This window comes from Coffea arabica, chromosome 8c, assembly GCF_036785885.1.
Source record: "Coffea arabica cultivar ET-39 chromosome 8c, Coffea Arabica ET-39 HiFi, whole genome shotgun sequence".
Taxonomy (NCBI): Eukaryota; Viridiplantae; Streptophyta; class Magnoliopsida; order Gentianales; family Rubiaceae; genus Coffea; species Coffea arabica.
This window is the reverse complement of record NC_092325.1, coordinates 43,518,831-43,532,285: the sequence shown is the minus strand read 5'-3', so window position 1 is coordinate 43,532,285 and position 13,455 is coordinate 43,518,831. Positions and strand designations below refer to the sequence as shown.

Genomic DNA, 13,455 nt, shown 5'->3' with positions numbered 1-13,455 from the left:
AGTAATTACAGCTAAAATAACAACATATTTATATACAGATGGGCTGTGTTTTTCTTTGATACGATTCTGAAGTGCATACCAAAAACTGCAAAATTGGGAAAGAGAAGCAATGAATTATCAGGCGTGGCATCTGCATCTTCTAGCAAATGATGTCAAAGTTTGTCAAACTCTAGTTAGAATTTGGAAACACCCCTCAGAATCATCCCTGATAGAATATCTTGGTGGCCGTTAGCCTTAGGTAAGTCATTACAGAATTAAACAAAGAATGAATCAACACGATTACTGTTTCTCTTTTGATCGTTTTCATTAGTTGTCAATTGCTAGATTACAGCACTCCAGCTTTGAGAACCACTGATGGCCCTGATTGTTATTTACTTGTATTTGAGAAACTCTTATCGTGACCATTACTTGAATCCGTTATTCGTTTGCTTCATGCCAATTAAAAGTTATTACAATTCCTAGGCTCACTAAATCAATATTACTCTTTTTCAAGTATCATGCTCGATTCTACTAAAAGAGGAAATGAACCATTCTACTGTAAAAACAACTAAAGGAGCTGGTTTTATCTGGAACCATTCTACTGTAACGTTAAATTATAGCCTAAAAGAGGAAAAGAAGAAGAAAAAAAAAACTTCCCTTAACCAGCTACCTCAAAATGGTTTTTCTCATGTATATGTTAAAAAGTATGCGCATATATGCGAAGAAATTAAGACATAAACAAATTGACTAATTTCACATGATTTTATGTGTATGGATCTTTGGCAGGATGGTAGTGCGATGAATATCTATAGGCGGTTTTGCGCCTTAAAACACAACTTTGCGAGAGCAAATCAACATAATTTTGAGGGTTAAATATAATTTTCCTCTTAAATTCTACTTGTGTTTCAGTGACATTTTCCACTCTAAAAGGGCTAATGGATTGTCAAGTTACGAACTTTGCCATCACATGATTGTTCAGTCTTGTTGATACCTTCGAATTTTGTTGGGAAATTTTATGCGTTTGACACATTAGTTATAAGTTAACATCCACTGAATTTTCTCTCTTTGCCTAGCTAGCTCTATTCGTTTTCTTCCTTGTGCTATACGTCGAAAGCACCAAAACAATAAAGAGAATTCTAAAGTAATGATGTTCAAGCCTTCAGTTCCACGACTTAAGTGCTTGTGTTTTTATGAAATTCAATTCACAAGTATTTTTGTCAAGAAAACGTATTATAACGACACACAATACCAAAATAGTCAAAAAAAAAAAAAACTTGGTAAAATGTACCGTACAAAGAGCAGGGATTGTCAATGGACTCCCAGATTCAAACAAGACATTCGATGCCTTTACATAACTAAATCCCAGCTTTGAATTAAGGAGAAAGAGGAAACTAAAGAAGAATAAAGAGACCAAAAAAGTAGAGAGTTTGGCATCATATGGATATTATATTTTGCGCAATTTGCATCCGTGACTAGGAACTGTGAGGAGTGCCGACATAAAAGTTGTGTTGGTAAATATTTTGTAAAATTAAGTGATATATGGTTGAGGGTATGTCATGGTCTGCATTGATAATTGGAATCAAAATCACCTAAACTTTTTATTATCGATTAAAAAAAAGCCAGGAACTCTTGTCATGTCGAAAAGAAAATGAAAATAGTTAAGAAAAAGGCTCCACCACGTCGCACAACAAAATAGAGACAAAACTGAAAAGAAGCAGTGAGTTGGGCACATGTAGAGTACATCGTGACACTTGATGTCATCTGCGTTGCGCGGCTAGGAGTACAAATGAACCGAGCAGCTTACAAGCTGTCCGATCAAATAGTCGACTTGATTTAGCGATGATCGAGTTCGAGTAGATCACGAGCAACTTGTTTAGTCAAATGACTCGAGTATCGATCATTTGTAGTTAAGTTCGATAACTCGTTGAACCTATTTGACCAGTAGCTACTATATATAAAGAAATATATTTATAATATATATGTATTTATTTATTTATTTGTTCATTCATTTAATTGTTTATATATATATATATATATATATATATATATATTAGTGTGTACTAAATTACATATTAGTGCACAAGTGACAAAACAATGTCAAAAAACTCTCAAAACATTGGAATCCCTCAAAATGTAGACCAGAGAAGCATTTTAACACCTTTGAAAAATGGAAAGAACCCTAGCTGCTGTCTCACTATCCTTTTTTTTTTTTTTTTCCCGAAAACGACAACTATTGTATAACCTATCTATCCAGTTCTCTCTACTTACTACAATGTGAAATTGCAAAACTCACCATCTCAAGAACCCTAGCTGCCGTCATCCAGGCTTTGCTATCGTCAAGCTGAGCTCGGGATTAGATATGGGTAATTTTTTTACTTTACTTTTATTCTTTGATATTATTGTTGATATTAGATATACAAACATTAATAAGTTTATTTTCGATCTTTTGAAGAGAAATGTTGTAATTGTATGAACTTTTAATTAACATTTGAAATTTTAGCAAAAAAACCCTAATTGTTTTTTCTGATTTTGGGATTTTCTGTGGAAATTTATTGGAATTGCCTGCTTAAGAGTTAAACCCAACGAAAGAAGGAAGAGTTCACAAGAAAATCATGACCAACAGTGCTCCCTCAAGTAGTTGTTTTACACTATCCACAACAATAGGTAAATCTTTGATCTCCTTCAACTGCACATTTTAGTTGATTTTTGTACTTGATTTTACTTAAAGTATTGACAGTCAAAATTTACAAGCTTTATTTCGAGTAGAACTTTTTAAAACTAAAATAATCTGAATATTTGGCTTTTCGTAAATGATGCTAGAACTCGTGAATATTGGCAAATGCAATTTCGTTTTCTCGTTCGATGGCAGTTGTATTTTGAAGGATGTTACAAACTTTAGGTCACGTATAGGACCTGAAGTTCCTCACTTCTGTGTACGGCCTTTCATAACAAAAGGATAGCATTATTTCCTGAGACTGCATGGAGGTTTAAAAGTATTAAGCATTTTTTTCTCTTTGTTCCAGCTACAGATTCTCCTGTTGGGTTTGCTGAATGGTTTTAGAGGAGTATTTGAGAATTTTTTTCTCTTTGTTCCAGCTACAGATTCTCTTGTTGGGTTTGCTGAATGGTTTTAGAGGAGTATTTGAGAATTAATTCCTTGTGTAGCTTTCTGGAGTGATTTCTTGTCAAACCTTCCAGCGAAGTATATTATAATATTGTTGTTTAAATGATTTTTACCCAAGGATGCAGTTCCTAAGAACCTTAGGCTTTTTATCTTTTGGCTTTGGGAAAGTTCCTTGACTAGTAATTATCCTTTGCAATTCTTTTTGGTCGAAGACTGATCAGTAGCAATATAATAGTAATCCAACATGGGAACGTGATTTGGAGTATTAATATGCTACTCAGAAGTTTTCTCTAGGAAGAGTTGACAGTACAATTGTGTAGCGTGTAATGTTTTTAATAAGTTGTAATTCATGACTAATAACTTTCATAATTTTATAATAGGGACATAATATAATGTTCTGGAATGATTCACAAATATTAGTTGTTCTAGTTTTATATGGCATGATAATTAAGACTTACATTTAAATTTTCTGTATTTTCTCCACCAACCTAAGCCTTCTCCTGCTGGACTTAATTTCTACTAGCCATCAAATATATGAGGCCCTAAGTCGCAGGTGGGAGAGGAAGGAAACGAATAGTACGTATACAAGTCTAGGATTCACGAGATACTAATAATTTGAGTTAATCATTTTGAGTCCGTCGTGAATAGCTCAAAAGCTGTTAGGCCAGCCCTCAACTTCGTAATGTGACATTTAATTTGATCTAGAACGAACCTCACATAGTCTTTGCATCCGTTGATCTAAGGATGGGAGCCATCAGTGGAATCCTCCATTGCGGTAGGATTTTTTTTTTTTTTTTTTTCCACACAGGGGTGTCCGGATCAATCCTTACGGGGCCCGACTAATCCTCTGCGATTCGGGTCCGGCATCCCAACCTGGCCCAAACACGTTAAGTGCGCGGAGGAATTCAGCGGAACGGAGACTCGAACTTGTGATCTCAAAGTTCACTGGTGAGAGGCGCTGCCGCTGGACCATTCACGCGGAGCCCATTGCGGTAGGATCAAGCCGCACAAATGTGGCATCTAATCTTCAGGTAGAATGTCATATGCAAGACCAAGAATGGCAGGCATAGTGGTAGGATCAAGCCGCACAAAATGTGTCATCTAATCTTCAGGTACAATGCCATAAACAAGACCAAGAATGGCAGTGCCAGATAACATGCAAGAGTGGATTCAGGACCGCAAACATTTGACTTCTACGGGACATGTTATGCAAACGTACGGCTTTCAGTTTTGTAGCTTTAGAAGGATATTAGCAGGAAAAAAGAATGGGACCATAAAATTCAGTTTCTTGACTAATAACCAAAATGGGTAGAAACTTTAACGGGGGAAAGGCATCATTACTTTCTCTATGTAATAATATATATTGGAAGCAATGACCAATGATTAACATTTTTACTTCCTTGTAATCATCAAGTTAAAACAGCATCAGAATTTGTTGTAGTTATTAGGGTTGAGCTCATATTTAGAAAATAAGAATGTTTTGAACGGTAACATATATGACTGAGTACTTATACAAATTCTTCTAAATTAATTATAGAAGCCCTTAAAATTTCACTAACTTCGAGCCCGAAGACCAGAAGGATTAAATTCTTACATTTTTTTTTTTTGTGTGTAAATCATCTAGAAATTATCAATGGCAACAACCTTTTCGCTCTAGCAATATGGGCTCGCCAAGAAATCAATTGAAAAGAGAGGATTGGCCTTACGTTTTCATACAAACAATCTATACATGTATATGTTCGGAATATGTATATTCGTAGGTTTTTGGAGCAATGTAAAATACACAACTATCTAAAAATAATTTCCTTTTTTAATATCCCGTAAACTGTTTTTTTTAATCTTGCTATATATAAAAGTCAATCTTTATTTTAAAAAAAAACTAGCTTTGACGTTACAAAAATAAAATAAAAATTAAACGATGGATATGCTAACCCCTTGGGGGGGGGGGGGGGAGGGAGTTGACTGGGAAAGTTCCATTGAAATATTTATTGACAGATCGCTGAGTGATTAAGCAAGCGATCTTGCTTAGTTATTGGAATTTAACATATTCTAAAAAAATGACAAATAAAGACAAGAAAAGTACAGACGTGAGATTACTCAGAATCCAAAAAATCGTGAAAGAAAAAGGTTAAAACCACAGATGATAAAAGAAAACTCTTCTATCTTGTCTCAGAGAGTCAGACTAAAGTAGCTGCTACTGGGCTCCTGACGAAGTGCTTGGCAGAAGACCAGATAACAAATCCCTGGAATGTGCCACTGAAGCTATTTGCCGTTCGGCTAAAAGTCACTTGATATGTCAACCTCTGGTTCTGCTCTGAAAAGTTGAGTGTTGAAGGCCCAACAGCTACGGAAACACCTGTTGGTGGAATAATCTGGACCTTGTAAGATTCATTAGCATCACCAACATTAGTAACAGTTCTTGTATACGTCTGGGGAGTGCTTGATGATCCTAGTCTGATGGCAAATGAAGGATAATTCAGCTGTGCTTCAGGTATGGTTTCCGTGCAGTTCACCTTTCGTTGTAAAATGATAGCAACTTGTCGACTTGTATAGTTCAAGCCGCACAAATATGGAGTGTAATCTTCAGGAAGGATGTCATAAACAAGTCCAGGGTCATTTGCTTTTGAGGGATTGACATGGCCTGCACCAGTGGCGAAAATGTTAGCAGGAAGGTATCTTTCATCCTCAATAAGCCTGTTCTCAATGTTTAGTAGATCAGCGGTGGTCATGATTGCTGATTTAATAGCAGCCGGAGACCAATCAGGATGGGAACTTTTGAGAAGTGCAGCAATACCGCTAAGATGAGGACAAGACATTGAAGTGCCGGAGATAATGTTGAATGTGGATGTTGCGTTGGTGTTGTTCTCGACAGAGACAGGCCAAGCTGCAAGGATGTTTACTCCAGGACCAATAATATCAGGCTTCAAGATCCCTGGGCTCACCAAGCTAGGACCTCTAGAGGAAAACCCCGCAACAGCTGGAGCATGAACATCACCAATTATAGTTCCTTTGAACATGATTGTAGCAGTAGGATTGGAAGTTCTGTTTATATAGTTTATGATCTTCTGTCCATCTGCATAACCAATGTGAGTAGCAGGGAGAACATGAGCATCTGCTAATGTAGTATTGGCTCGGGATTGAGTGTTCATGAGTATCATTCCAGCACCGCCAGCATCTTTTATTAATTTGCCTTTTTCAATTCTTGTTGTTGATCCACCTATCAGGCACAACACGATCTTGCCCCTGATATCAGTCTTGTTCAGTGTGCTTGAACCACAAGTTGGAGCACCGAAATCACTTGCATTCAATAATCCGGGGTAAATGAGAGGCAGTTGTGTGTGACGGAAATTCTTAGGCTGGAAAAGCGTCTGGCCATCAAATTCTTGATTGTCTCCAAGCACAGCAGTGGCCGTTGTTTTTCTATCAATGGTACTTGCACCAACTGTGAGAATCCAAGGGGCCTCATTTGCCAAAGAGCTACTGAATGGACCGTTGTTTCCAGCTGAGCAGCTCACAAAGATCCCTTTCTCCATTGCACTGAAGGCACCAAGTGCTATGTTGTCATCATAGAAAGAACTAGATAACCCACCAATCGAAATGGAAAGAACGTCGACGCCATCATCAATTGCAACATCCATTGCAGCTAGTATGTCACTTTCTGGGCAAGAACTTGAACATACTTTGTACATGGCCACATGAGCAAATGGTGCAATTCCAACTGCAGTCCCGTTAGCATTGCCAAATACATTAGCCCCTTTGACAAAGTTTCCAGCTGCTGTACTTGCAGTATGAGTTCCATGGCCTTCTTCATCTAAGGGCGTCCCTCCTCCAGCACTCCTAAAAAACCTTGCTCCAATGAGTTTGTTGTTACATGCACCAGTGAAATTGAACTCACATCTTCCCTTCCACTTAGCAGGTGGAGGAGGCATCCCTTCGTCCGCAAAAGACGGATGATCAGGCCTAATTCCGGTGTCCAACACTCCAATAATTGTCCCCCTTCCATAATTTGACTCCTTCCAAAAGCCAAAATTTTGGTGCAAACCAAGAAAATCAGGAGAATGAGTTGTATGTAATGATACAACTTTTTGAGGCCGCGCGGATACAAATCCTTCCACATTTTCCAATGCTTTCACTTCCTCAGAAGATAATTTGGCTGCAAAGCCTGTGAAAACATTGTGATAGGAATAAACCATGCGTGGCTCCTCCTCATTTGTGTTGGCCGTGGTGGCTGGTAAAAATGAGCTGTACCAGCTGTCCAAACTTTCCAAGTCACTTAAAACCTTGCTTGCAGGAGGTTTTTGTACGTGAACAATGTAAGTTTCTAACTCAATCTGGTTAGAAACATCACTTGCAACTAGTATTGCAAGCGATGAATGTAGGAAAAGAATGAAAAAGAGAGTAATTGAAGCCATAGAAGCCATGAATATTGAAGATGGTTAATAAAATGAATCAATGTAATGAAAAATGTTTTTGGCTGAGAATTGCCTTGGAGAAGACTTACAAACTACTTCTATTTATAATGTGTTTGATGATATTAATTTATGTGGAGAGTCTTTTTCATGCACCCCCAGAAGTTATAGTTGAATAGGTCCCTGTAACTCGTCGGCCTCCGGGGAATGACTGTACTTGGTCATCGTCGTGGTAAGCCATCGTTTTTAATTCCTTGAATTTTCGGCGCCTAATTGTTTTGGCTTAACCTGTATAAACGTCTACCCCAATTGCATTTATTTGGTCTTAAGTGGACGACAAAGCAACACTTCTAGAATGCAAAAATTGTAAACATAAAGGCTTTCGAGGGCCTACCCTAAGTAGAGTATCAATTTTTGAAATGTTCACCCTTTTAAAAACTGTGTTTATCACTTAATTTCTTCTTCTTTTTCACTTTGTTGTGCGGAATGTAATTTACTGTAGGAGATATTGCTCTTCTATCTAGTTTTAATTCCCCCATTAAAAGTTATGCGTAGATTGATAGCGATGTAAAATTTAATTAGTAAAACACTTCATCAATTGATTATCGGATTCAAGACATAAGGAGCTAGTTGGTGGAGTTCTATCAATCCTTACATTTTTCATTCATTTTTCTTAAATTGGTGGAGTTAAATTGTTAATGTATATTTTTCTAAAAAAGTTTCAAAAAATAGCGATCCAAAAGTATACATATAAACACAGAGCAAAAAAGAGCTAATTTTTTCAAGGGAAGAAAATATATGTCATTTTGCAACTCGGCGTTTGATTACCTGCATCATGCAAGATTAGCTACTGTTAAATTCATCCGGAGAAGACGTAAAAGGTTGAAATGGTTAATGTAACTATGTCAAAACTTGCGTCATCTTGACTTGGCACATGAAGAACTAATCTTCTACAACGGCAAGTTGACTATTCCTGCAACAGCTTGTTTAGTATAACTGATATTATCATCAAAGATTTGACTTCACAAACAATCCTAAATTATTCGGTATAAAGGGTTTGACTTGGGGTAGGTTTTAGTTGTGAAAGAACTGACGGCAGGAACTGGTCGCTCAAATTGCTGACCATAACTATTCTTTCTCCCTATCTCTATTTTTTTCTTTCTCCCTAAGAAGATTTAAGCCCAAGGCAATTCAGACATTACTTGTCCTTCCTCTCCAATTGCACGGATTCAGCAGATGCATGTTTAAGGGGAACATTATATTATGGGTCAAATAAAGTTGTTTATTCTGACTGGAAAACGTATACAGCTGTCCAGAAACTCTTTCGCTGCCCTGGAACATAAAATGCCCTCCACAAAGCGGGACTGCTAGAGACCGTAACTTGAGGCGCCAATTTTGATAGATTACAACATCTGGCCATCTCATACTATTCTAGAATCCATGGACAAATGGAGAGGACTTCAGTGAATTCACATTAGAAATAGGTTAAAAGAAAAAAGAGAATAATTGCAGAATCACGCTTTGGGACTTTGTCTGAAGTTCAAACAGATCTTGACAAAAGGTTTGCAAAATAAACTGGAGACATTTGGATTTGATCCGAAAACTGGAAAGCGGTATGGAGAGTTGGAATCGGTTTTAGGGTATCCGAGCATTGAATTTCAATAATTTTGAATACAGGTAATAATTTTCTAATATATTGGGTAAAATACACTTTACCTCTCCTATGGTTTAGCGCTTTTTCACATAACTCTTTTGTGGTTTGAAAAACTATATATATTCCCTTCATAATTTGATCTAAAGTGTCAAAGTCATGGAATTTGCATTCCATAACGAAATCAACTAAAATTTCAAAGTATCCCTTTTAAAGTTAAAAATTATTAACTAACTACACAAGGGTTATGTATATATTTTAAAAACCATAATGGGGTTATATGGTAAACCGCTAAACTATAAGTGGTTATGTACTAAAACATAAAATCATGAGAGATTAAAATGTCATGCATATTAAGTTTATATATTTTGGTCACTTCAGTCATTTTAGTTTTTAAACAAGAATATTCTCGACGTTTCTTTAGGTATTTCCATCACATCGACACTTTAATACAAACTATGAAAGGCTTATATATAACTTTTGAAACTACGGGGAGTTATATGAAAAATCACTAAATCACAGAGAGAGGTAAAGTGTATTTTACCCTAATATATTTGGTACTATAGGAGTGGTAAAATTCGCTAGAAAGTTCCAGTTATTTTTACTGTTGTATGATAGCAAAGCTTTCCAAACAGACGGTAATAAGTAAAACTGGTAGTAGGTAATTTCTCTTCTAATACAGTCAGGAATTACACATTTGGTTCAGAGACCTGAAGGAAATAAGTAAAGGACATTTAGTTCAGAGCGTGGTGCAGCATGATTTAAACAAATACTCCATCTCAGATTGTCAATTAATGAAGATTAGAACTTTGTACACATCCTTGGAGCAACTTATCATAGAATCAGTATCAAGAAAATAGAATACATGTATGTCAGATATCAATCAATCACTTATTCAAGCAAGCCTGGATTACAACTCAGGCACAAAGAATTACTAGTAGAATTCAACAAGAAAAAATTTACACCCGTGATGCCGGAGACGACGGCAACAGTTCAATGCCATCCCCCCATGCTGCTAGAACCTCTGCGTTGCTCCAAAAAGTGCTACAATTGGGCTCCTGACTGAGTACTTTGCTGAAGTCCATGCAAGGGAACCTTGAGATACTGTATTGTTAGCAGAAGATGCTAATAGGCTAAATGTGACTTCATATGTCAATTTTTGGTTCACCTCGGAGAAACTAAGTGTATTGGGTTTGACTGTAACATTGACCCCTGCTGGCGGAGCAACCTTAACTGTGTAAACCGATTTAGCCTCACCCACATTGGTAACCGTCCTCGTATACTTCTGAATACTGGATCCAAAAACGATTGAAAATGAAGGGTAGTTCAGTTGTGCTTCAGGAATGCTTGATTCTGCCGTGCAGTTCACCTTGCGTTGTACAAGGTGACTAACCTCCCTGTTTGTGTAATTCAATCCGCACAAATAAGGGATGTAATCTTTTGGTTCGATGTCATAAATCAGCCCTGGATTGTTTGCTTTAGCGGGGTTCACATGGCCTGAGCCAGTGGCAAAGACGTTAGCAGGAAGGAGCGTTTGATCCTCAATTGGATTCTTGGCCAAGTTCACAATATCAGCTGTAGTCATGATCGCAGACTTAATTGCAGCTGGAGACCAATCCGGGTGCACACTTTTGAGAAGTGCGGCAACACCACTGAGATGAGGACAAGACATTGATGTCCCAGAGATTACGTTAAAAGTGGCTTTTGTGTTGCTGTTGTTTTCGACAGAGCGATGCCAGGCAGCAAGAATGTTGACACCAGGGCCAATAATATCAGGCTTCAGAATACCAGGACTTGTCCTGCTTGGACCTCTAGAAGAAAATGCAGCAACCAATGGAGCTTGATGGTCTCCAATAATAGTCCCTTTAAACAAGATCGAACCCATGGGTGATTTTGTCGAGTTTATGTAGGCCAAAACCTTTACTCCATCAGTATAACTTAAATGTGTTGCAGGAAGGACATGAGCATCAGCTGATGTTGCATATCCTTGTGACAATTGGTTAATAAGGATCACACCGACACCACCAGCACTCTTGATATTTTGTCCCTTCACAATTCGTGATACTCCGCCACCATTGTCACACACCACTATTTTCCCCAGGACTCCAGTGTCGTTCAATAATCCTGAGCCACAATATCCAGAGTTAAAATCGCTCTGGTTCATGCTAGGATAGTACAGAGGGAACAAAGCCGGAGGAAAATCCTTAGGCTGATAAAGAGACTCGCCATCGAATTCCTCATTGTTTCCAAGCTTGGCACTTGTCCTGATTTTCCTATCAATGGTGCTTGCACCAACAGTGAGAATCCACGGGGCTTCATTTGATAAAGAGCGATTAAAAGGACCGCTATTTCCAGCAGAGCAGCTGACAAAGATGCCCTTTTCCATTGCACTATATGCACCCATAGCAATATTGTCAGCGTAAAATGGCCCTGATCCTCCTTGGAGGGAGAGGGAAAGGATGTCAACTCCATCATGTATGGCAGCATCCATTGCAGCCAATATGTCACTCTCCGAACAACCAGGGGAGCATACTTTGTAAATTGCCAAGTGAGCTAGGGGCGCAACACCAACAGCAGTGCCATTAGCATTTCCGAAAACATTAGCACCCTTCACATAGTTTCCAGCAGCAGTGCCTGCAGTGTGAGTACCATGACCATCCTCATCCATTGGCGAACCATTTCCATCGCTGAAAAATCTTGCTCCAATCAATTTGTTATTGCATGCTGAAGTATTGAATTGGCACTTTCCTTTCCATTTAGCAGGTGGTGGAGGCATTCCTTCATCACTAAATGATGGATGGTCCGGTGCAATTCCAGAGTCCAAGACTCCAATAATGACCCCCTTACCGTAATTCGATTCATTCCAAAATCCCACATTCTGATGCAACCCCAAAAAATTAGGACTGTGGGTCGTGTGCAAAGACAGTAACATTTGAGGCTGAGCAGATATGAAACCAGGCTTCTTCTCCATCGTTTTCACGTCCTCAGCAGATAATTTTGCAGCGAAACCTTTGAAGACATTGTGATATGAATGAACAATTTGTGGTGCTTCATTCGAGCTTGCAACTGTTGTTGGCAGAAATGACCTGTACCAACTGTCCAAATCTTCATTTGGGCCGCTTGAACTTGAAAGTTGAATATCAGAATATTCAGGTAACTCAACATGAACAATGTAAGTCTCTAAATTGCTCTTGTCAAGAAAATCATTAGCAGCAACTGCCAAAGAATGAAAACTGAGTACAGAAATCAGAATGAGAATTTCCGTCAATCCCATGTCTGAAGTGGCTAAAAATTTCAAAAAGTCAAACTGCAGCTTGCAGCTACCAGTGTTCTGCACCGAAAAATAAAGGTATTTACTCAAGGGAAGTGAAGATTCAGTTGTCTGAGCATAATTCTCAAGGTTGCAGCAGAGGCATATTTATATAGCAACACTAATCGTAGCTTTCTACTGGTGGGAAATTCGTCGTTAATTCATCTTCTTTGAGAAGATTTTGTGACCAAGTCTTCTTTGGGTCAGAGGACGCGTTGAAGTAGTCATGATCGTCGATCAGGCTTTTCATAAACACGCCAAACCTGCAAGAATAATCTACTATATATAGCAAAAGCTGATGAACAACTCTCGCATTTGACTTCAATTTCATAAGCCGCTATATCAGTACTTTTAACACTCGCGCATCACTTAGTATGAAATGGGATCTACCCTATTTGGCTGCAATTGATTCTGATCTATCCAACAGATAATCTTTGAGCAGAATAATTTAGAAGAAAAGCTCTTCACAAGAATTACGCGGTTGTTCTTTTAACCAAATAGTCCTCTCTTTTTTGCACAAAACATATAGATATAACGAATTTTCTTGATGGAACACTTTTAATGACTTAAGTATATACAATATCTTATCAATCGGATTAATTGGGTGTCTTCTCAATACTTGGGAGTTGGGAGGATTCTATAGGACTTCTTCTGTATAATTATTTTCCGTTCGTCTGAATTGAACCAGAACACGATGACATGGTTCACGATTATGTGTCAAACGTTTTTAGTCCGCTGGTATTCATTAATCATCATGTTCATAAATTCATTTGTAAGTAAAATAAAACTGTGAATATTTTGAACCACCCAATATAAAATGCTGGAGTCAATCACGAAAAATTTGTAAATAATTTGGAGAGAAATTCAAAAAAAAAAAAAAAATCAGTGCTTTTTTCTTTTGTGTTGTTGACCATGTTCTCATTGTTTCTTTTTCTTTGTCTCTCTTTCGACCAGTCACTTTTCCTCTCTTTTTACCAATTGC

The 13,455-nt window shown here is 37.8% G+C and overlaps 2 protein-coding genes across 2 annotated transcripts; both read right to left on the bottom strand.

Annotated features, from left to right (window-relative positions):
- Nucleotides 1-5,074: 5,074 nt before the first annotated feature.
- Nucleotides 5,075-7,529, bottom strand: LOC113706573 (subtilisin-like protease). The gene has a single exon (XM_072063890.1). It carries the CDS (start codon nt 7,522-7,524, stop codon nt 5,281-5,283), a length of 2,244 nt encoding a protein of 747 aa, XP_071919991.1. The 5' UTR covers nt 7,525-7,529; the 3' UTR covers nt 5,075-5,280.
- Nucleotides 7,530-9,987: 2,458 nt separating this feature from the next.
- Nucleotides 9,988-12,437, bottom strand: LOC113705462 (subtilisin-like protease). The gene has a single exon (XM_072062938.1). The coding sequence runs from the start codon at nt 12,435-12,437 to the stop codon at nt 10,179-10,181; it is 2,259 nt and encodes a 752-aa protein (XP_071919039.1). The 3' UTR covers nt 9,988-10,178.
- Nucleotides 12,438-13,455: the final 1,018 nt, after the last annotated feature.

Coding starts and splice junctions, on each gene's coding strand:
- LOC113706573 (XM_072063890.1), bottom strand. CDS start 7,524: ATGGCTTCTATGGCTTCAATTACTCTCTTTTTCATTCTTTTCCTACAT.
- LOC113705462 (XM_072062938.1), bottom strand. CDS start 12,437: ATGGGATTGACGGAAATTCTCATTCTGATTTCTGTACTCAGTTTTCAT.